A 21,136-nucleotide genomic window follows, 5' to 3' on the forward strand; every position below is an offset into this window, starting at 1 on the left:
TGTCCATATGATGATGCTTGGTCTTGTTGAATTTGTGAGAATCTACTGAATCTACTGGTACCTTGTTTCCCATGTACAATAAGAAATATACTCAAAACCTGGATTAATCTTTTTAGTCACATAGCACTACTGTATGACGTTTCCTATTTATTGGTAATACACTGTTGTATATGTTTTTAAAAAAAAATTGATGCTGTGAGTGTTTTTTTTATTTATGAGAAATATTGTGTATTTTGAGTTTCTTTGCTTGTCAGATTAATGATGTCTATGTTTGCAGATTGTTGGATTTGAAGAGGTGAGACATGCATTTATGTTTGCATGCAGATTTCATTTTGGACACAAAAATGCATTTGTAATCTTGCATTCACTGCAATGTTGATTCAAAGTAAACAATTAAAATGTTTGCCATGGCAACAACTGTTCACCCTAACTATATTTACTGTAACAGTTTATCGTGTAATGAAGGCACCACTGGGCACCACTATTTTTGATTATTTTGCTCATTCATCAGCCAGACCAGCATGTACATTTTAAAGATCAGCACACTTGATGCATGGCAGTTCAAGCAGCCATGTAGGACATCACAGGAAGAGGAAGGAGTGAATGTGGAGGTCTTTGTGTCTTAAGTCATAGCGCCCCTGTGATGTCCGTCACAGCTCCTGCAGCCACCAGATTCCGCAAGAAGAGCTTTTCAGCACTGACATCGTGCACCACCTGGACAATAATAATTTGAACAAAAAGCTGTCAATGCATTATATTTAGTGAGAATCATAAAAAAGAATGTATAGTACTGGTTTATTTAATTAACCCACTTGAGCTTTCATGGCATCCATCCGTATTGTTTCATAGTAGTGGAGCCTGGCTTCTGGGTGTTGCAGGTCATATCCAAACCCTGCCAGGCTCACCTGATCGCACAGCTGCAGCGCCATCACCACAGCACTGGTGCCCAGCGTAGGCACCATCTACTAAAAGAGGGAACGTGTTCTTTAACTGCATACTGTGCAACTTAGAAACATAATGCAATCTGTCTTGAAAGAAAATGTGCTGAATTCAATTAGTGTTGCGCCTTGAAATAAGTTTGAATCATATGTTTTCATGAGGTGATATCTGCACGTGGAGAGGGTCCACCCACTGCTTGACCCTCCCCATATAGGTGCTGTTTCACCTGACCTTTGAGACGGACCTCATATGGAAATTCCTAGATGAACAGAAGTACTGAGACCTGTCGGTTTAATTTAACTTCACTTCATTGGTATCTGGAGTTTTGCTGTCATACGCTTTAGCGCACATTGGTTGAGCTTTATTCCTGTTAAGATCACAGTGTTTTTGTCGTGCATTGTATCAAACCATAGGTTGTTAGCCATATTAAAGATGGATTTGGTGTTTTGACATAACCCATAATGCAAAGTGGCACTTGCCAAGGTGCATGCACATAGAATTGGATGGGTTCTGGTTCGGCACCATTCCCTTTACACCGTTTCTCTGAATATTCAAGCAAAATATGCACAAAGAAAAGTTATATACAGTTGCAGTTTGTTTGCTGGCAGTCCCCTAGGCTTGCCAATCTTCTCAAGTCCTGCTCCTGAAAGATCTCAGACTGTAATATTAATGTTGAATATGTAGTATTTGTGTATTAATAATCAGAACAATGAGAACTCTTCCAAGTTTGTGCACATGCTCCATAGTGCCACACTACGTTGTGTTAAAGGTGATGGAAACAATTCTTGGGTTTCGGTTTCCTCAAACAGTAGCTGAGCTAACTTATAAGATTGCAGCATAGATGCGCTATTGTGTGTCCCTGTGCACAGAGTGTAATGTGCTGTGTGACCTTTTCTGACTATTACAGACTCTGAAACAATAGACTGAGTGAAATTCAGACCTTTTTTTTTGGTCATCTTATGAACTTTATGAATGCGCCAGTTCAGCCCTTGATCTCATCTCAGTTTTACACCTTGCTACAGTAACTTTAATCTTTCCATGATAATTCAACTTTTTTCCAGTAACTGAGAACCTAACCTGGCCGTCCTTCAGAGCATACTGCTGCAGCACCTGTCCCGTCTTGTGAATAATCTCTGGGTGAAGGATCCGGATGTTTTCTGGTCTCAGGGGAATATCATCCACCACCTCTCTCCAGAACCACATTTTTGCCCAGAAGCTCTGCACCACAGGAGATGTCACAGTGAGTGTGATGAAGTGACATTATGCAGGTCACTTTCATCTTCACATGCGATGTGTTCTGTGATGTGGCCTACTAGAGGTCGCTTAGTAATGACAGAGATTAGCCAGTCCAGGTCCAGGTTCTTAAAGACCACTAGAGCAACCATGGTAGTCTTTTTGTACTCATCTGCCGAGTGCGGTGCTCCTTCTGGGTAAATGATACGGACGGTGGTTCGAGAACCAGCATCTCTCTCAAAACCAGTCACTGGAGCATTATTCAGCCTGGCAAGAATATATGAGGTGATGATATTAACTAGGGCAGCATGGTGGCTTATTGGTTAATAATAATAATAGTACATTTTATTTATAGGCACCTTTCAAGAAACTGAAGCACACCATTACAACACAGCAATAAGCAAATTTAAAAACAATATACAAATTAGAAGTAAAACTTAAAAGGTTAACACTATTGCCTCATAGCAAGAATGCCCTGGGATTGCTTCCTGCCTCATCTTACTGTGAGGAGTTTGTGTGGGTTCCGGCTTCCACTTCCAAAGACATGCAGGTTAGGTGAACTGGAAACTTTAAATTGACCTTGGGAGTGTGAGTTTTTGTTTGTCTATATTGTGGCCCTGCAATATACTGGCATACCATCCAGGGTGTACCCCACCTCTTGCCGTGTGACTGCTGGGATAGGCTCCAGCCACTCCATGAGATGCTTGGGTATAGAGAATGATGGCATTAACTAACTTATACTACAAGCCAATAAGAGTGCATACATACCTGAACTAAGGTCCAACAGGGCTCTGTTGACATCGTTTTGATTACCCTTGATCACTTGTGTTCTGCAATAATTTGTTTTCCTGTCTAACGTTCTTTGATCCTGATCACTCATCTGTGATCATGTTCCTGATCTTTTAGCCCTATTTAGGTCCTGATTGATGAAGATGTTGACCTTTGATCCCAGTTGCTGAACTTTGATTCTAATGGTTTTATTCCTGTAATCAGGGTGAATCTAATCAGGTTGAAAAATCAAAGTCATCATCATGGAAAAATAATCAAAGATCAAAGCATAATCTGCCCCTTGATAGGGGTTTAAAAAGTCAGGCTCAAATGAATCAGGATTGAAGAGCTTAGATCAACAATCAAACACCAGGTTGAATGAAAGAAAAATAAAGAGGATCAAAGATCCAAGGTAATCTCTGCAACCTGGATCTAAATCGGTACCAATGTTTAATGGATTACCCCCTGACTGAAAGGGCGACTTCTACACCAAATTTCATTGCAATCTGTTTGTGCCATTTTAAGAACGATGACAATAGAACTTCTTTGATAAAGGTAACGAGCATGCACAACTATAGCACTAACCTGATGATGATGTCATACTGATCTATGTGAGCTCCAAGGTAGCTCCCATGAAGAACCCCTCCATTGCCCACCACCACACACCGCCTGCAGCTGCTCCTCATCAGAGAGGGAGGCAGGCCAGGCTGAGGTAGAAGATTCAGGACCAGAGCTAGGTGCTCCTCACTGCCCTGGAGCCCGAGAGGAGGGGACAGATCCCAGTGTGCCGGCCTATCTTGCTGCACAAACACTGGGATGTCCAGCAAACCTGTATAACAGGACAACAGCTTCAGGTGGTTCCTACACCATCTAGGTTGACAAGGGCGGGCCAACAGGGAAGCAGAGCGATTTAATAATACCTAAACAGAAGGAGACGGAAACAAAGTGAGAGCAGGAACACACAAAGCATCATCTAAAAGGGCAACAAGGAGTATCCGTACCAGATCTTTGGGATATCTGTATCTACTGACATCCATTTGATTATCAGAGGGGAAATACGCTGGAATCAAAATAGCCGAGTAGCAGCCGATCAACAGCGTCAGGCTAAGAGTAAGATTCCCCCTCCTGTGCATGGGCCACAAAATGTTTTTAAGTAATAAACAGCCAACACATTTGTCAAATACCTGCAGACAGATTTATTAACCTGCTGACAAAAAAGTCCCCAGAGTCTGTCTTTGTGTTGGTTTGTTGTCGAGAGCTGACAGGGGTTTGTGTCGTAGCCTCCGTAACCTCAGGGAGCAACAGAGAGCCGTCACCTGTGTGCTCCACACTCAAGTGATTTAATGAAACCATGACATCTGCATCTCCACCTGAAATAATAAAGTTAGAGTGGCGCTAAAAGGCAACTTTTCAGGCCAAATTCAAATAACCAAAGTGAAGCATTAAGAAGAGCGTTTAGCTGCACAATAGGAACACAACTTACAAGTCAAAGAGGTGCAAGATGATCGTCCATTGTTGAAGGAAAGGCAGCTCAATGTTTGTTCTCCGCAGCTAAAAATGGATGCTGCTCTGAACTCTGCCTCTTGTCGCAGTAACTGTGGTAAACCATTAACTGTCGTGGGTGTGGAGAACTTTCTGAAGTACCTACGAGTATGCTGTCTTAAAGACAAGAGCATGCACCACCATTATGGCAACAATAAACAACTATTATTATGTCATTATGACTTCATTCTATATATCTTTGTGATGTCATAAGGTCATATCAGATAAAAGGACATTAATGTGATAAACAAAAAGATTTAGAATCAGATTGATATGTCAGAAGTGTAATTAACTCTTCCTTGACTCAAGAACGATCTAGTCACAAACTTGGCTATGATCGATCCTCTCTGTTTTGAGTTGCCGTGTACACACACCATAGGCTGCCTGCATAGGGCTCTAGTACAAAACCACAAAGAAAGACTTTCAGTAAAATTAAATAGTTTGTTGTTTTTAAAAAAAACTTGAAACCCTAATATTCACTTTTCTTGAAATGCTGAAAACACTAAAATAGAGACATGTAGTGCACAGTAGGGCTTCCTGGGTTCCGAATATAATTAAATGCTTTAAATTTTTTGAAAAACAAAATGAAACATTTGATTCAGAAATTGACTTTCCACTTTTGAACACTCAAAACATTAAATGAAACCATTCCTTCAGAAAATTATATGTTTCAAAGAGCTGAATGCACAGAATGAGCTCATTGTTCAGATAGTGATTCTTTTTTTTAATGTTTTAACTCGTACTCAAATAACTGCATTCAATGTTTTAAAATGTTCACAACACTAAATGAAACGAGAGCAATTCGAGATTTCTGACATCTGCCAATCCGGATCCGGAGAACCTCCAAAATTCAGTGGCGTCTTCCATGCACTAATATCTATCTGTGGGGCAAATTTGATTAGAATCCGTGAAGTAGTTTTGACGGAATCCTTCAAAGCCTGTATAAAGTAAAATCTTGATCCAGAATCCGAACCCAGATCACCTCCAAAATTCAGTGGAGTCTTCTGTGGCCTAATATCTATCTGTGATGAAAATTTCATCAAAATCTGTGCAGTAGTTTTGACATAATCCTGCTAACAGACAGACAAACAAATAAATAAATGCCGATGATTTTATTACGTCCTTGGCGGGTGTAATAATGGCTTCAGAAAATGGTGCACTTCCTTAAAACCTTCTAAGCAATATAATATGACATATAGTGGGCAGTGCCCCCCCCCCCCCCACACACACACAAATCCTAACTACGCCCCTGTCCCACTGACAGCATTGAGCACAACCTTTATCTCTGTCAGTTGGCAGGGGCTAATTACTTAAATCCCCAATACTGCACAGTGATTGATTGTGTGCAGCAAAGTATCTGAATCGCTTGACAACAGTGAAACCTTTGTAAAGAACATAATCCCTCAAAACTGTGTTTGAGGCCTGTAGCACAAACAAAAAACACATACTGTTGCAGCTACAGAAGCATGTAAAGCAAGAGCTCGTGGAATAAATTCTGACTGAGCTCATGATCTGGACAGGGCATGCCTGATGGGTTGGACATACAGTATGTGCATCAGCTGTGTGGCACAAAGGAAAAGAGAGAGAGTGAGAGACTAGCGTGGGCAAGTACACAAAAATACACAAGCACACACACTTGTTTGCTGGTGTAATATAATGTCCCACCATGAATCCAACATTCCGTCCAGAAAGCCACTGGGCTTGCAGCACTTCTCACAGTCAGTCGTGCTATCTGCCACTTCGATCTACCCGCTGTGACTTGGTTGTGTTAATTATCACTATAAATGCCTTCGATGTTATAACAGCGTTTTTATCTGTGCAGCTGTTATTTCCTGCAGAGATGGAAAAGGTTGTGCACTGGGAAATCATCAAGAAAGCAGTAATAGACCAGAAAACTCAGGTAGGAGTCAATGTGAATATTACTGATATTATCTGTATTATAATAGCCAAGTGGCCCGTGTGTGTGTGTGTGTGGCTTTGATCACAGAGAAACCGGGCAGAGCTGACATTTGCTGTTAGGAATGCTCATGTATTTTGGGTCAAGGATGAATGCTGTGAAAACAAAGTTGATAGGACTAATATTTTTTGGAGAAATTAGCAATTTTAGCTAACCAGTAAACAATGGACATTGTGCTTCAATGCACCATGGGAGTTTGGGGTTTTAAATGTTATTGTGGCTCATGCCATAGGTATTAAAGGCACTGCGCTGCGGTGGTTTGAATCATATTTATCTAATAGATTACAATTTGTTCATGTAAATGGGGAATCTTCTTCACAGACTAAGGTTAATTATGGAGTTCCACAAGGTTCTGTGCTAGGAACAATTTTATTCACTTTATACATGCTTCCCTTAGGCAGTATTATTAGACGGCATTGCTTAAATTTTCATTATTACGCAGATGATACCCAGCTTTATCTATCCATGAAGCCAGAGGACACACCAATTAGCTAAACTGCAGGATTGTCTTACAGACATAAAGACATGGATGACCTCTAATTTCCTGCTTTTAAACTCAGATGTTATTGTACTGGCCCCACAAATCTTAGAAACATGGTGTCTAACCAGATCCTTACTCTGGATGGCATTACCCTGACCTCTAGTAATACTGTGAGAAATCTTGGAGTCATTTTTGATCAGGATATGTCATTCAAAGCGCATATTAAACAAATATGTAGGACTGCTTTTTTGCATTTACGCAATATCTCTAAAATTAGAAAGGTCTTGTCTCAGAGTGATGCTGAAAAACTAATTCATGCATTTATTTCCTCTAGGCTGGACTATTGTAATTCATTATTATCAGGTTGTCCTAAAAGTTCCCTGAAAAGCCTTCAGTTAATTCAAAATGCTACAGCTAGAGTACTAACGGGGACTAGAAGGAGAGAGCATATCTCACCCATATTGGCCTCTCTTCATTGGCTTCCTGTTAATTCTAGAATAGAATTTAAAATTCTTCTTCTTACTTCTAAGGTTTTGAATATCAGGTCCCTCTTATCTTAGGGACCTCATAGTACCATATCACCCCAATAGAGCGCTTCGCTCCTCAGACTGCAGGCTTACGTGTAGTTCCTAGTGTTTGGTAAGAGTAGAATGGGAGCAGAGCCTTCAGCTTTCAGGCTCCTCTCCTGTGGAACCAGCTCCCAATTCAGATCAGGGAGACAGACACCCTCCTACTTTTAAGATAGGCTTAAAACTTTCCTTTTGCTAAAGCTTATAGTTAGGGCTGGATCAGGTGACCCTGAACCATCCCTTAGTTATGCTGCTATAGACTTAGACTGCTGGGGGGTTCCCATGATGCACTGAGTGTTTCTTTCTCTTTTTGCTCTGTAATGCACCACTCTGCATTTAATCATTAGTGATTGAGCTCTGCTCCCCTCCACAGCATGTCCTTTTTTCCTGGTTCTCTCCCTCAGGCCCCAACCAGTCCCAGCAGAAGACTGCCCCTCCCTGAGCCTGGTTCTGCTGAATCAGTGGTTGGTCCTCCTATCTGCTGGTTGGTAGTGTAGCTAACAAGTTTGAGAAGCCTATTTTGTGAACAGCAGATCACACATATTGCTTATCACAAGAAAAGACAAGGAAGCATAAATCCCTGTTACCAAAGAAACAAAAATGTGAAGGGCAATAAAATTTTCTCCAGTGCCTTCCTCAGTCAATCTGCACCCCCACCACTAGGTGACCCTAAATCCTACACACTGTAGCTTTACGTTCATTCCATCCAGGTCCTAGTGCCTTCAGTGTTGTGGTGAATGCAGCCATGTGTGGCAACAGGGCATGATCCCAGACCTGACCTGTTATGTGCATATTAGAGAAGTTGGGGAATGTGATCAAAACATAGAGAAGTAGCGTATCAGCAATTATTGTCTTTGATGTCATGCAAGATATCCATCTAAGACAGCCATATTACACATCATTCATTAATGATGAAAAACATCTTAAAAAGCAAGTGAGAAAATGTTTGTCCTTCATTATGAGCATGCACGATGCTGTAAATATAACTTGGCATTGATACTAATATTCCCAGCTCTTACTACCCTGCAGTACACTCTGCACTTCTAGTGTCGTTTCCTTGAAAACAGATTGTGTTCTTTGTTAATTCTGGTTATGTTGTCTCCTAGTCAGAGGACAAAGTGGTGATCTCCTCGAACATTGCTGTGAATTTTTAGATGTGAATGGAGGTGAGACGATTGCAAATCTGTGCAAAAGGAAGAACAACCTGAAGAAAAGAGTCCCAGGCAGGATGTCTGTTGAAAATCCTGTGGTAAGTCCTATTTAACAGTTTAACATTTCTTCATGATCACATCTAAAATTTACTTCTTCCTATTTGTGTGTGTGTGAACAGTTTGGCTCTGAAGATGCAGCAGGGTTCATGAAGCAGCCAGTGAAGGCAAACTGGATGTAATAGAAAGGTATCTGTCTGATGGTGGGGACCCTAATGTCCACGATGAGGTAACGTTCAACGTGTGGTGAAAAAAATGATCGATTGAACATAAATTAACTGTACATTCAGAACAATGCACTTTACCTTCCAGTTAAAGAGGACTGCACTACATCGTGCCTCTTTAGAAGGCGATACCGCTGTTGTCCAAATGCTTCTGGAAAAAGGAGCTGATATCCACTTTGAAGATCGAGTAAGATCCTTTTCTCTTTATTTGTTCCATGACGTGGCATCAGCACCCATCATAACCCTTCATGTGTGTTTCAGCTGGGTTCCAGTGCCTTACACTGGGCCTGCAGAGGTGGAAGCCTGGAAGCTGTCAAAGCACTGAAGAGCCACGGGGCAGACCTGAATGTTTGCGATAAGGTAAACACACAATGGGCCTCATGCAAGAACATTTTTTATAATCTTCTCTGAAATTTGCTTTTCCTTTTTACACTGCATGCTGGTGAAGTGTGTGTGTGTGCGTGCATGTGTCCATGTGTGTCTGCATGTACTTGCACATGTATGTGTATGGACAAGATAACTCAAAAACAGCTGGATGGATTTCCTTCAAAGCCATGATTTCTTTCAAAACACGATCCAAAAAGCAACCTTTGTTGAATATAAAAACATCCTTTGTTGGATATAAAACAAGCTTTGTTGTATAGAAAATACAACCTTTGTTGTATATAAAACAACCTAGTATGGTGTTGGTATGAATGACTTCATAATGAAGTCAAACAGAAGTCCTACATAGTCAAACACAGGTTATTAGGCTGTATGTACAGTTGTGCTCAACGTTTACATACCCTGGCAGATTTTTTTTTTGTGTTCTTTTTTTTTTTTGCCATTTTTCAGAGAATATGAACAATAACACAAAAACTTTTTTTTCACTCATGGTTAGTGGTTGGGTGAAGCCATTTATTGTCAAACAACTGTGTTTCCTCTTTTAAATCAAAATGACAAGAGAACTACCCAAATGACCCTGATCCAAAGTTTACCATACCCTGTTCTTACTGTGTATTGCCCCATTAACATCAATGACAGCTTGGAGTCTTCTGTGGTAGTTTGTGGATGAGGCTCTCTGATGGTAAAGCTGCCACTGAATATGTTTTGGACTTTATTTACATTAATTACAAAGAAATACAAACAGTATGGCACTCTATGGTACATCTGCATGGAGTAGACAGTTCTCAAAACTGAGTGACTGTGCAATAAGCAGAAGAGTGAGGAAAGCCACCAAGACACCCAGACAATCCAGCAGAAGTTATAGTCTTACGTGGCTGTGATTGGAGAAATTGTGCACAGTGCAAGCTTTGCATTTTGTATCACCAGTTTATCCAGCTTCATGATGAAGTGGTATAGAGGAGGATTTTCTTAAAAGAGACCTGAAAGTTTAGCTACAAATTGCCAGAAGGTATATCTGAGATCAAGCTGGATTTGATCTGTTTTTGTGAAAGAAAATCCTTCTCTGCTCTACTCTACTATGAAGCTAAGAGTAGTGATGCAAAATGCAAAGCTTGCACTGTGCACAATTTCTCCAATCACAGCCACATAAGCCCATAGGTTCTCCTCGGTTGTCTGGGTGGCTTGGTGGCTTTCCTCACTCGTCTTCTTTTTTGCACTCAGTTTTTGAGAACTGTCTACTCCATGCAGATTTACCATAGAGTGCCATACTGTTTGTATTTCTTTGTAATTAATGTAAATAAAGTCCAAGACATATTCAGTGGCAGCTTTACCATCAGAGAGCCTCGTCCAGAACCACCACAAGACTCCAAGCTGTCGTTGATGTTAAAGGGGAAATACACAGTTTTAAGAAAAGGAGTATGTAAACTTTGGATCAGGGTCATTTGGGTAGTTTGTGTTGTCATTATGATTTAAAAAGAACAAACAGTTGTTTGACAATAAATGTCTTCACCCAACCACTAACCATGAGTGAAAAAAGTTTTTTGTGTTATCATTCATATTCTCTGAAAAATAGCCAAAAAAAAAAAAACTAAACTTCTGCCAGGGTATGTAAACTTTTGAGCACAACTGTATTTGTATTGTGGTGTATAGAGTGTGCAAGGTATGGATCAGCCCTCTGATGCCTTTCATTTTTGTGAAAAATGAAACATCCAATCAAGACACAGAGGAACTATAAGATTTTGGAGACAGACACAATTCCACAAAGAAAGTCAAACAGCACAAACAGTGGCATCCAGGGGACCTACTAAAGCTAGCGAATGGAGGAAAAAATGAGTTGTGTTATTGCTGTTTCACTAAAAAGGTTCAGACTTTATGACTGAAATAATGAAGTGATTTGGTTCACCTAGAATACGAGGTCTATTAGACAATAAACCGACCCTTTTATTTATTTTTTTAACTACATGGATTTGAATGACGTGCGATTACACCAATCATGCTTGAACCCTCGTGCGCATGCGTGAGTTTGTTCACACGTGTCGGTGACGTCATTTCCCTGTAGGCAGGCCTTGAGTGAGATGTGGTCCCGCCCTCTCGGCTGAATTCCTTTGTTTCACACGCTGCTCCAGACAGCGCGCGTTGCTTTATCAAAATTTTTTCTGGATCTGTGAGGAATATCCGAGTGGATACTATTCGAGAAATTAAGATGGTTTTCGGTGAAAAGTTTAATGGCTGATGAGAGATTATGGGGTGTTTCTGTCGGTGTAAGGACTTCCCACAGAGTGGGACGTCCTGCAGCGCTTCCAGGCGCCGTCGTCGGCCTGTTTCGACCTGAAAACATCCTAATTTAAGGCTTAATTCACCCAGGACGTCGTGAGAGAACAGAGAAGATTCAGAAGAGGCCGGCATGAGGACTTTATGCGGACATTCCACTGTTTAAGGACATTTTTTAATGAAAGACGTGCGCGCAAATTCTGTGTGCGCCTCAACAGGAAAAACACCTCCGTGTTGAAAACCATTTGTAAAATTCAGGCGGCTTTTGATGGCTTTCAACAAGTGAGTAACTGAGAAATTGTTTAACAGCTTGGGCATGTTCCAACTTGCCCATTAAGGTTTACAACGGAGGTGTTTTTCCTGTCGCGACCCCCCGCGGTCGGGTCCGGCCCGACATGCGATTCTGCCCGCACGTTCTTTCATTATAAAATGTCCGTTAACAATGGAATGTCCGAATAAACTCCTCATGCCGACTTCTTCTGAAAGTTCTCTGTTCTCTGACGACTTCCTGGGTCAACAGAGCCTGAAATGTAGAAGTTTTCAACTTGAAACGGCGAGACGCTGCCGCCTCGAAGCGCAGGCGCCGTGGGCCGTCCTTAAAGCGAGTTACAGACCAAAATCTCTCATCAGCCGTTAAAATTTTTACAGAAAACCAGCTGAATTTATCGAATGGTGTCCACTCAGTTGTGCCTTACAGTTTTGAAAAAATTTTGATCAAACAAAGCAGCAGTCTGAGCATTCCTAAACAATGAAAAAAATCGACGCGAGGGTGGGCCACTCCTCACTCAAAGACTGCCCACAGGCAAATGACGTAACCGACAGGCGTGAAAAAATTCTCACATGCTCACGAGAGTTCAAGCATGTCTGATGTAATCACACGTGATTCAAATCCATATGGTTTTTGAAAAAAAATAATAAGGTCGGATACTTTTGTAATAGACCTCGTATGTTTTTATTATTTATTGATTTATTTTTAAATGTGGCACCACAGTAAAGTGACTGTGTACTGCCACAGGAGATTGGGAGGAGGCAAGGGTGAGATGAATGAAGAAATCTGTCATAGCTGGTTTGCGCGGGGTGGTGATCCCTCTGTTTAAGAAGGGGGACCGGAGGGTGTGTTCCAACTATAGGGGGATCACACTCCTCAGCCTCCCCGGTAAGGTCTATTCCAGAGTACTGGAGAGGAGAATTCGACCGATGGTCGAACCTCGGATTCAGGAGGGCAGTGTGATTTTCGTCCTGGTCGCAGCACACTGGACCAGCTCTACATGCTCCATCAGGTGCTCGAGGGTTCATGGGAGTTCACCCAAACTGTCCACATGTGTTTTGTGGATCTGGAGAAGGCGTTTGACCGTGTCCCTCAGGGCACCCTGTGGGGAGTGCTCCAGGAGTACGGGGTGGGGTCCTTTGCTAAGGGCTATCCGGTCCCTGTACGACTGCAGCAGGAGCTTGATTCGCATTGCCCGTAGTAAGTCAAACCTGTTTCCAGTGCACGTTGGCCTCCGCCAGGGCTGCCCTTTGTCACCGGTTCTGTTCATTATTTTTATGGACAGAATTTCTAGGCGCAGCCAGGGTGTAGAGGGGTTCTGGTTTGGGAACCACAGAATCTCGTCTCTGCTGTTTGCGGACGATGTGGTTCTGTTGGCTTCGTCAAATCAGGACCTTCAGTGTGCACTGGGGTGGTTTGCAGCTGAGTGTGAAGCATCCGGGATGAAAATCAGCACCTCCAAATCCTAGGCCATGGTTCTCGACCGGAAAAAGGTGCTTTGCCCTCTTCAGGTCGGTGGAGTGTCCTTGCCTCAAGTGGAGGAGTTTAAGTATCTCGGGGTCTTGTTCACGAGTGAGGGATGGATGGAGCGTGAGATCGATAGACGGATCAGTGCAGCATCTGCAGTGATGCGGTCGCTGTATCAGACCGTCGTGGTGAAGAGAGAGCTGAGTAGGGGGGCAAAGCTCTTGATTTACCGATCGATCTACGTTCCGATCCTCACCTATGGTCATGAGATTTGGCTCATGACCGAAAGAACGAGATCGCGAGTACAAGCGGCCGAGATGAGTTTCCTCCGCAGGGTGGCTGGGCACTCCCTTAGAGATAGGGTGAGGAGCTCGGTCACTCGGGAGGAGCTCGGAGTCGAGCCGCTGCTCCTCCACGTCGAAAGGAGTCAGTTGAGGTGGCTCGGGCATCTTTTCCGGATGCCCCCTGGACGCCTCGCTGGAGAGGTGTTCCGGGCACATCCCATTGGGAGGAGGCCCCGGAGAAGACCCAGGACACGCTAGAGGGACTACATCTCTCGGCTGGCTTGGGAACGCCTTGGGGTGATATGGATACGGATCCTGGATGAAGTTTTACTTTATATAGTCTTTGAAGGATTATGTCAAAATTACCTCACGGATTTTGACGAAATTTTCAACACAGATATATTAGGCCATGGAAGACTCCAATAAAATTCGGAGGTGATCTGGATCCAAATCCAGATTCTGGATCAAGTTTCACTTTATATACGCTTTGAAGTATTACGTCAAATCTACGTCACGGACTTTCACCATTTTCAGCACAGATAGATAGTAGGGCATGGAAGAGTCCACTGAATTTTGGAGGTGATCCGAGTATGGATTGGCGTATGTCAGAAATCTCTGTTTGCCTTCATTCACACCATCATTTTGGCTTTTAGATTTTTTAAATTTTAATTCATGATGTAGAGATTACTTTTCACTTTGAGTTTAAAGGGCAGATTTTTGAAAATTGAATCTACAAAGCCTGTTTTTATTTTTATTTTTTTATTTATTTTTTTTGATGTACTAAAACATTTCTAACATGTAAAAGCTTAAGGGTTCAAAGACTTTTTCACACCACTGTAAATAAATAGTACACTGATTAAATTAATTTTTGTTTCTTGTTGCATTAGGCACACTTCAAAAATGAATGCAACTTACAGGCCAGTGTGAATAGACCTGCAGTGCAACATGTAGTCTGGAAATATGGCAGATGTTTAAGGAATTGGCAACTTCACGTCTGACTGTAAATTATTGTCTCATCTTCTTCCTGTCAGGCAGTGGAGAGGCTGATCCACCCAGCGCTCTGTGAGCAGTGCATCGAGTTTCTGGAGCGCCGCCTAGTTCAACAGCTCAACAGCAGTGTGGAGAGAGCAGGAGAGGAGGTGCTGCACTCCTTCATCCTGGTCCACACCAAACTACTTGCCTTCTACTCCAGGTACAGTCCATAGAGATGTTTTCACAAACCGTATTTCCAGAAATAGTCTTGAGGGTATACCAGACTGGGTGGACCGTAGAAGGCGCGCAGTTTATTTATTTATTTATTTTTTTGGTTTGTTTTTGTTTTGTCTTAATGCTGTCTTTACTTTCTCTTTATTACTTCAGTCGCAATGCGAGTAGGCTCACCACCTCAGACCTGCTGGTACTCATCATCATGGCACAGAATATGTATCCTAGTAACACAGATCTGGATGACCCAGGTCCTGAGGTAGGACTAGACAAGCCATCTGCACAGCATCACCAAGCTAGTCCAAGTACTTAGCTCATTGTCTGATTGTTGCTTCTGGCCTTGGCCTATGTAAAGGATATAGAGAACACATCCGGTTCTGGTCCTGACATTTTCTACACCCCAGAGGTTTCTCCTACAGACGGAGACTCCAGTGGCTCAGGTAGGTTGTGGAGTCCTCATCCGCCAAGGTAGCTGCTGAGGAATGTGTGTATTACCTTTCTCTGAACATGAAGAAATATCTTGCTGACTTTCCCACGCCTCTATCTTATCAGACAGGCCAGTGATTAGTTCTTCTCCTGTGTTTGAGTTTTTGGACCCAGACCTACAGGCAAGAATCTTGTTTTCGATGTGCTGTAGATAAAACGTTCGATTGACTGAACTTACCTTTGGAAAAAATACTTGTTATTAGATGGGAGAAGACAGTTTGAATACTCTGCAAGTCCCACCGCCTGATCCTTCAACACCCGCAGAGTCTTCTTGGAGGTCTCACACAAGGATGGCCTTTATCCCATGATGCCTCACTCTATGTACTGTCTGCCACTGTGGCCTGGCATCACACTTGTACTGCTCACAAAGGTTTGCCCATAGCATCGCCTGTCCATTCATTAATTTACATACACACAGTTTGGTCGAACAGATCTTACTTTTTTTTTAAAAATCTAACTCTTTGCGTTTGTCATCTTCAGATTCCCACCAGTACAGTGGCCATGTCAGTTTATGTGTTTTTAGAGGCGTTTGCAAAGCTGATGAGGCATTTAAGGGAAAGTCAAGAAGGTTCTGCTACAGCTAGAGGTCAGCTCACGTACACGACCTCCATGGTAAACTGGATAAATTCATCAAAGCTTTGAGCTCAACTGAGATACAGGAATGTGGGTAAGGGTAGATGTCATCGTGTGAATCGCCTTGGGACACTTATGTTATGATTTGGCACTGTATAAATATGAATTATGTCTTTCAATTTTACCCAAGGCCAAAATATGGCCATTGGGTATTGCGAAGGCTTTGCGTCAAACTGTCCATCCGTTTGTCTGTCTGTGCTCAGCATGAGTCCAGTCCTATAATGTCAAGGTCTTCAAATTCACAGGAAGCATTCTAGGGAAATAGACCTTATTTTTAAGAGTTAAGGATGTTTTAGCATTACGTTGTTTAAATCTATATATCATTGTAGTGATAGATGGTTACTCTGTAGAGGTGGAGATGGACCTGTTGTCTGCCAATTTAGTGTTTTATCTTTAATAAAATTTGTTTAAACGTTGCTTCACAACTGGCACAGTGCCCTATTGCCCTCTAGTGGTCACTGACCGCCATCAACCATCAACTAAACCATCGACAATCCTAATACTGTAAGATTTATTTTTTTTTTAATGCACTCCTCCTTACCCTGTTTTGTGTGTGTATACACAGAATTTTTTTATGCTACAACTGTTATAACTACAATAACTATATAACTACACACAGATGGGGCGAAAAAAGATATACTGTGTATATATAATGTGCTCTATGTAGCTGTTTCACTTTTGGCTGCCCCCCTTTGGTCAGGGTCAGCACAGCAGATCCACATCGGGATTTGGCACAGGTTTTACACCAGATGCCCTTCCTGATGCAATTCCAGTTCTACATGCAGCAACACACACACAGAGCCCCTAGTCTTCCCAGCCAAGTACTTATCAGGACCAACTCTGCTTCACGTCTGAGATCTGGCTGGATCAGGTGTCTGCTCAGCAGACTGGCTGCAGTGTGTCCTGTGTAGTATTAAAGATTCATCCAAAAATATATTATTTTTGACTGGCTCTCCTGATAATTGTTGCTGTTTGTGTCATTTTCTGTCCAGTCCGCCCAGTTGCAAAGTGTTTGGACTGAGTTCAAGAACCGAGCTTTTGTCAGAGGAGGACTGAGGTTTAACAAAGAGTAAGTCTTCTGTAACTCCCCACTGGTCAGAATATGTCAGAGTAGCTCTTCAGTGGTTCTGTATGTCTTTCAGTCTGATCCAGTTGTGTCAGAATATGAAGACCCAGCTGTGTGGCATATACCGACAATGCTTTGTCACTGATTCTGGATCAGCCGGCGTTCCTCAGCGCCTCTCTACCAGCCTGCAGGAACGAGCCAAGTCCATGCTGCAGTGTGTATCACTCAGTTTCTTTTCATTGTTGGAATCAACCTTCAGGAGTCATGATTCCTCTGCAGGGAAATCTGTGTGTCCATCATTTAATGCCTTTGTCACTGTTCTTCTCTCATGTTGTTTCTCTCATTCTTCTCTTGTCAGGGAGAAGCTTGTGGACTGGAAGGATTTTCTGTTGGTCAAAAGCAAAAGAAACATCACCATGGTGTCATATCCTTTAGAATCCTACATATTGGATATTTTTGGAAATGCTGTATAATTTGGTGCTTTCCATTAAACGTGCTGCATTCAAATGACACGTTGTTCTCCCAACTGTATTGATCTTGACCTGCTTTATCCCACTTACCTGGAGGATTTTCCCGGCCTCATCCATTTTATATCTGTGGACCGTTCCACTGGCCAGATGATCGCACCATCGCTCAGCACTACAGAACGCACTGCCTCCGAACTGGGGAAGGGTCCCATAGCCAATTTCATCAAAAAAAAGGTAAAGCGTATGCTAGGACTATTTAGTTGTTTTAAAAGGCTGGTATCTCCATGCTTTGTTTATAACATTTCAATTCATTTTATTTTTTATGCAGCTGCTAAAGTTTTAAGTGTCTGTTGGTTATGTATGTTTAAGCTAGAAACCTTCAATCACTTTCTTCTGACTTGGATAAGTTTGTCATTTAGTCTAAAGGCAGAAGAGGTTCTTGGTGTGATCAGTGTGTTTCAACGATAGTGACTAGAAGTGTAAGTTTGTGGCTTGTTGGCCATGTGGTGACATTCATCTTTGTTCGATTTTAGAAAATTTGCCAACATTCAGTAATTTATGTTAGTGCAGTCATTGACAGGGAGACATGGAAAGCTGTGTACCATCAACATAGGACTCGTAAGATATTATTTTCAATACAAGCCTGCAAAGCAGTAAAATGCACAGATCAAAGTACAGAGGCCCAAGAATTGAGCCAGGTGGAAAACCCTGAAGAATGTTGTTTTCAACTGAATTGAAGAAGTCAGTACAAGACGTTTCCTAGAAGAAGAAGTAATAAGTCCTATGACGGCCCATTGGTGCCGGTGTCACAGACCGAATAGCCACCCCTAAAATCAGTCCGCCCTACCTTCACTGCGCATGCGTCATCAGCTGCGGTTCACGGATTATCACCTCGTTTCTGCTTAAACTGCACTCCAGTCATCATCTATCTTAGAGACAGATATCTCAAGCTATTGTACAACAATCATTTCCACATAGATTCAGCATTATTTCATCATAAATGATGGAGGGAGCGATCAGAGCGCCACGGCTACATGAGCTGCTAGCTGATGCGTTCACTGCATGTCAGTCATTTCAAAGCGTCAGAGGTTTTCCTTGTTTCTGCTTAAAATGGCCTTGTTTCTGCTTAAAACTGACTTTAGAATGATTTAAGAGGTTTTACCTTGTCATCTGATGTTTAATAATAATTAATTTGATCGCTTTTGGTGGGAGAGACTGTTTTAGTCGAGTGGCTGAGCTCTGAAATGACGCATGCGCAGTGGAGGCAGGGTGGACCGGTTTTAAATATTGGGGTCACTTGAGTAGAAATGTGTATTGTATGAATATCAGTCATTTTGGGCGACTCGGCATGGACATCAGGCTTCTGAAAATGCACGTCGCCCTCCAAAAGCATGTTATTGTATTAGTACTAATAAGAGAAAAGGCTTTCGGTATTGTCACATGGGACATCAATAAAATGAAAAGTTGGAAAAACTCTGTTACCTGTTGTATTGTACGTACAAAGTCAAACAAGCTGACAAAATTTACAGCAATTGGAACAGCTGTTCTTTTACTTGTGTCTGACTGTATTAAAATAAGAGCTTTGTTGCAACTCTAAGAGGGGTGACTATAACTTAGCCAGCAATGCAGGTTCTTCATTAATAAAAGGATTTGTGTGTTTCCTCCCCAAATACAGCTGATTGTCAGAGTGCTTTGGGTCAAGAAACTGAATGAATACTCTACTTAATCTTGGGCCACATTGCCCCATTTGGCTCCATGCACAGATGTAGTTGTAACTCCTAAGTGGCAGAATGAGTGCATTGAGTCCAAAGAACCCATCATCTCTGATGTTTGTCTTATTTTGCCAAACTGAAGGTCTGGAAGTTGGTCAGTACATCACGGTGCTATCTCCAGAAAGGCTACTCCACTGTTACATTCCGCGATGGAGACTTCTACTTCTGCTTCTTCCTCTGGTTTGAAAATGAAACCGTAAGTTTCTAGTACCTTATGGTTGAAAAGTTGTGTAGCATTACATCTCTTTCAGCAGATTCGACATATAGTCCTTGCATTTTTTTTCTGATTTTCAGGAGAATACAAGGATTGTATGCATCATTTAATTTGGACAAAACAAACACAGACAGTTCACTCAAAACGTTGACACACTATATTCACTGGAGCTGGTTTTTAGTCGCTGCTATTTGGGGTGCATCACTCAGGCTTCTTGCTGTGTGAGTTTGCTGAAGTTCACATATTGTTTTGCCTCTGTATAACTGACTGTTGACTGTGGTTACCATGACTGTGTTAGCTAATACCAGATGGCCTACACTAAAGGTAACCATGGTGAATATTTTCTTGAATGCGATCCATCAGCAGTCAAAAGTGCGATATCAGTATAATAATGTCTGGTATGACTACTGGTATGCTTCACATGTGGAAATCCCAAAATTCTCAAATATTTCATAGCAATGCAAATGATGTCTGTACTTGCTTAATCAGGGCTACAAGTTGGAGGCCATTGACCTGCCTGTAATAGCTGATGACTCTAATCCCATCGGAATGCTTGCCTGGGACTACTACAGGTAAACTGATGCATCTGATGCAACTCAGTAGATGAATCGGTGCTGATTTATAAGAAGTTATGTTTATGTTGCAGGAAGTTGCTGCGGTATTATAGGAAGAGTCACCCACGTGAGGTGGTGAAGTGCTACGAGCTGCTGACTGTTCACCTCGGGGTCATTCCCACTGAGATCATCCTGCAGCACTGCAGACAGCTGGCCAGCAAACTGTGGGAACCTTCCCGCAATCCACTGCTGTAGACACACCCACACATCTAAAAAGAGGCCACCTACACAGTGCAGAGAATGATAAATCACTTCATACATATATGGAGCAGGTAAAATAAATATTGAACGTGTCACCATTTTTCTCAGTAAATAAATTTCTAAAGGTGCTATTGACATGAAATTTTCACCAGATGTCTGTAACAAACCAAGTAATCCATACATACAAAGAAACCAAACAAATAAGTACAGAAATTAAGTTATGTGCAATAAAATAGAATGACACAGGGAAAAAGTATTGAACACACTTTCTGAAATGTATTTAATACTTCGAACAAAATCCTTTGTTGGTAATTACAGCTTCAAGATAAATTCTACATGGAGACACTAGTCACATGCATTGCTCAGGTGGGATTTTGCCCATTTTTCTATACAAACAGTTTTCAAATCTGTTCTGTGGACCTCTTCTTTGAACTCCCATCTTTTGTTTCCATACATTTTCTGCTGGATTGAAGTCAGGTGATTCGCTGGGCCATTAGACCCGCTTTATTTTCATTCTCTGAAATAAATTGAGAGTTGCCTTGGCTGTGTGTTTGGGATCACTGTCTTGCTGAAATGTCCACCCTCATTTCATTTTCGTTATGCTGGTAGATTTTTATCAAGAATGTCTCTGTTTTTGATTCATCCTTCCTTCAATTATATGACGTTTGCCAGTGCCATATTCTGAAAAACAGCCCCACGCCATGATGTTCCCACCTCCAAATTTCACTGTTGGTATTATGTTTTTGGGCTGATGTACAGCGCCATTTATGATGTGTATTATGGCATCCAGAGAGTTCAGTTTTAGTCTCATCTGTCCAGAATTTACTTTCCCAGTATTTCACAGGCTTCTCTAAATGTTGTGCAGCAAACTTTAAGAAACCTTCA

The 21,136-nt window shown here is 41.9% G+C and overlaps 2 protein-coding genes across 2 annotated transcripts; one reads left to right on the top strand and one right to left on the bottom strand.

The window, feature by feature from the left end:
- Positions 1 to 499: 499 nt before the first annotated feature.
- st3gal7 (ST3 beta-galactoside alpha-2,3-sialyltransferase 7) lies at positions 500 to 4,293 on the bottom strand. The gene is made up of 7 exons (XM_034184963.1): positions 4,145 to 4,293; positions 3,942 to 4,065; positions 3,526 to 3,860; positions 2,253 to 2,439; positions 2,017 to 2,157; positions 813 to 962; positions 500 to 714 (listed from the first exon to the last, which is right to left on the bottom strand). Exons 1-7 carry the CDS (start codon positions 4,291 to 4,293, stop codon positions 628 to 630), a joined length of 1,173 nt encoding a protein of 390 aa, XP_034040854.1. The 3' UTR covers positions 500 to 627.
- Positions 4,294 to 4,497: 204 nt separating this feature from the next.
- LOC117522944 (Hermansky-Pudlak syndrome 1 protein homolog) lies at positions 4,498 to 20,266 on the top strand. The gene is given in 20 exon segments (XM_034184364.1): positions 4,498 to 4,540; positions 8,596 to 8,738; positions 8,820 to 8,864; positions 9,010 to 9,108; positions 9,183 to 9,281; positions 14,627 to 14,787; positions 14,955 to 15,057; positions 15,154 to 15,238; positions 15,351 to 15,406; positions 15,488 to 15,542; positions 15,545 to 15,654; positions 15,765 to 15,873; positions 15,876 to 15,943; positions 16,910 to 16,986; positions 17,060 to 17,197; positions 17,342 to 17,407; positions 17,540 to 17,684; positions 19,305 to 19,418; positions 19,926 to 20,008; positions 20,083 to 20,266. Coding segments are annotated over 20 exon segments (1,962 nt in total). The 3' UTR covers positions 20,246 to 20,266.
- The last annotated feature ends 870 nt before the right edge of the window (positions 20,267 to 21,136 follow it).

The sequence above is a fragment of the Thalassophryne amazonica genome, chromosome 13 (assembly GCF_902500255.1).
Source record: "Thalassophryne amazonica chromosome 13, fThaAma1.1, whole genome shotgun sequence".
Taxonomy (NCBI): Eukaryota; Metazoa; Chordata; class Actinopteri; order Batrachoidiformes; family Batrachoididae; genus Thalassophryne; species Thalassophryne amazonica.

Excerpts from the sequence above, each read along its gene's own strand:
- st3gal7 (XM_034184963.1), bottom strand. The coding sequence starts at position 4,293 with ATGGTTTCATTAAATCACTTGAGTGTGGAGCACACAGGTGACGGCTCT. Across the intron at positions 3,861-3,941 it reads ACAGATATCCCAAAGATCTG|GTATTATTAAATCGCTCTGC; the intron begins GTACGGATACTC and ends CCTTCTGTTTAG. Across the intron at positions 963-2,016 it reads ATGCTCTGAAGGACGGCCAG|ATGGTGCCTACGCTGGGCAC; the intron begins GTTAGGTTCTCA and ends CTCTTTTAGTAG.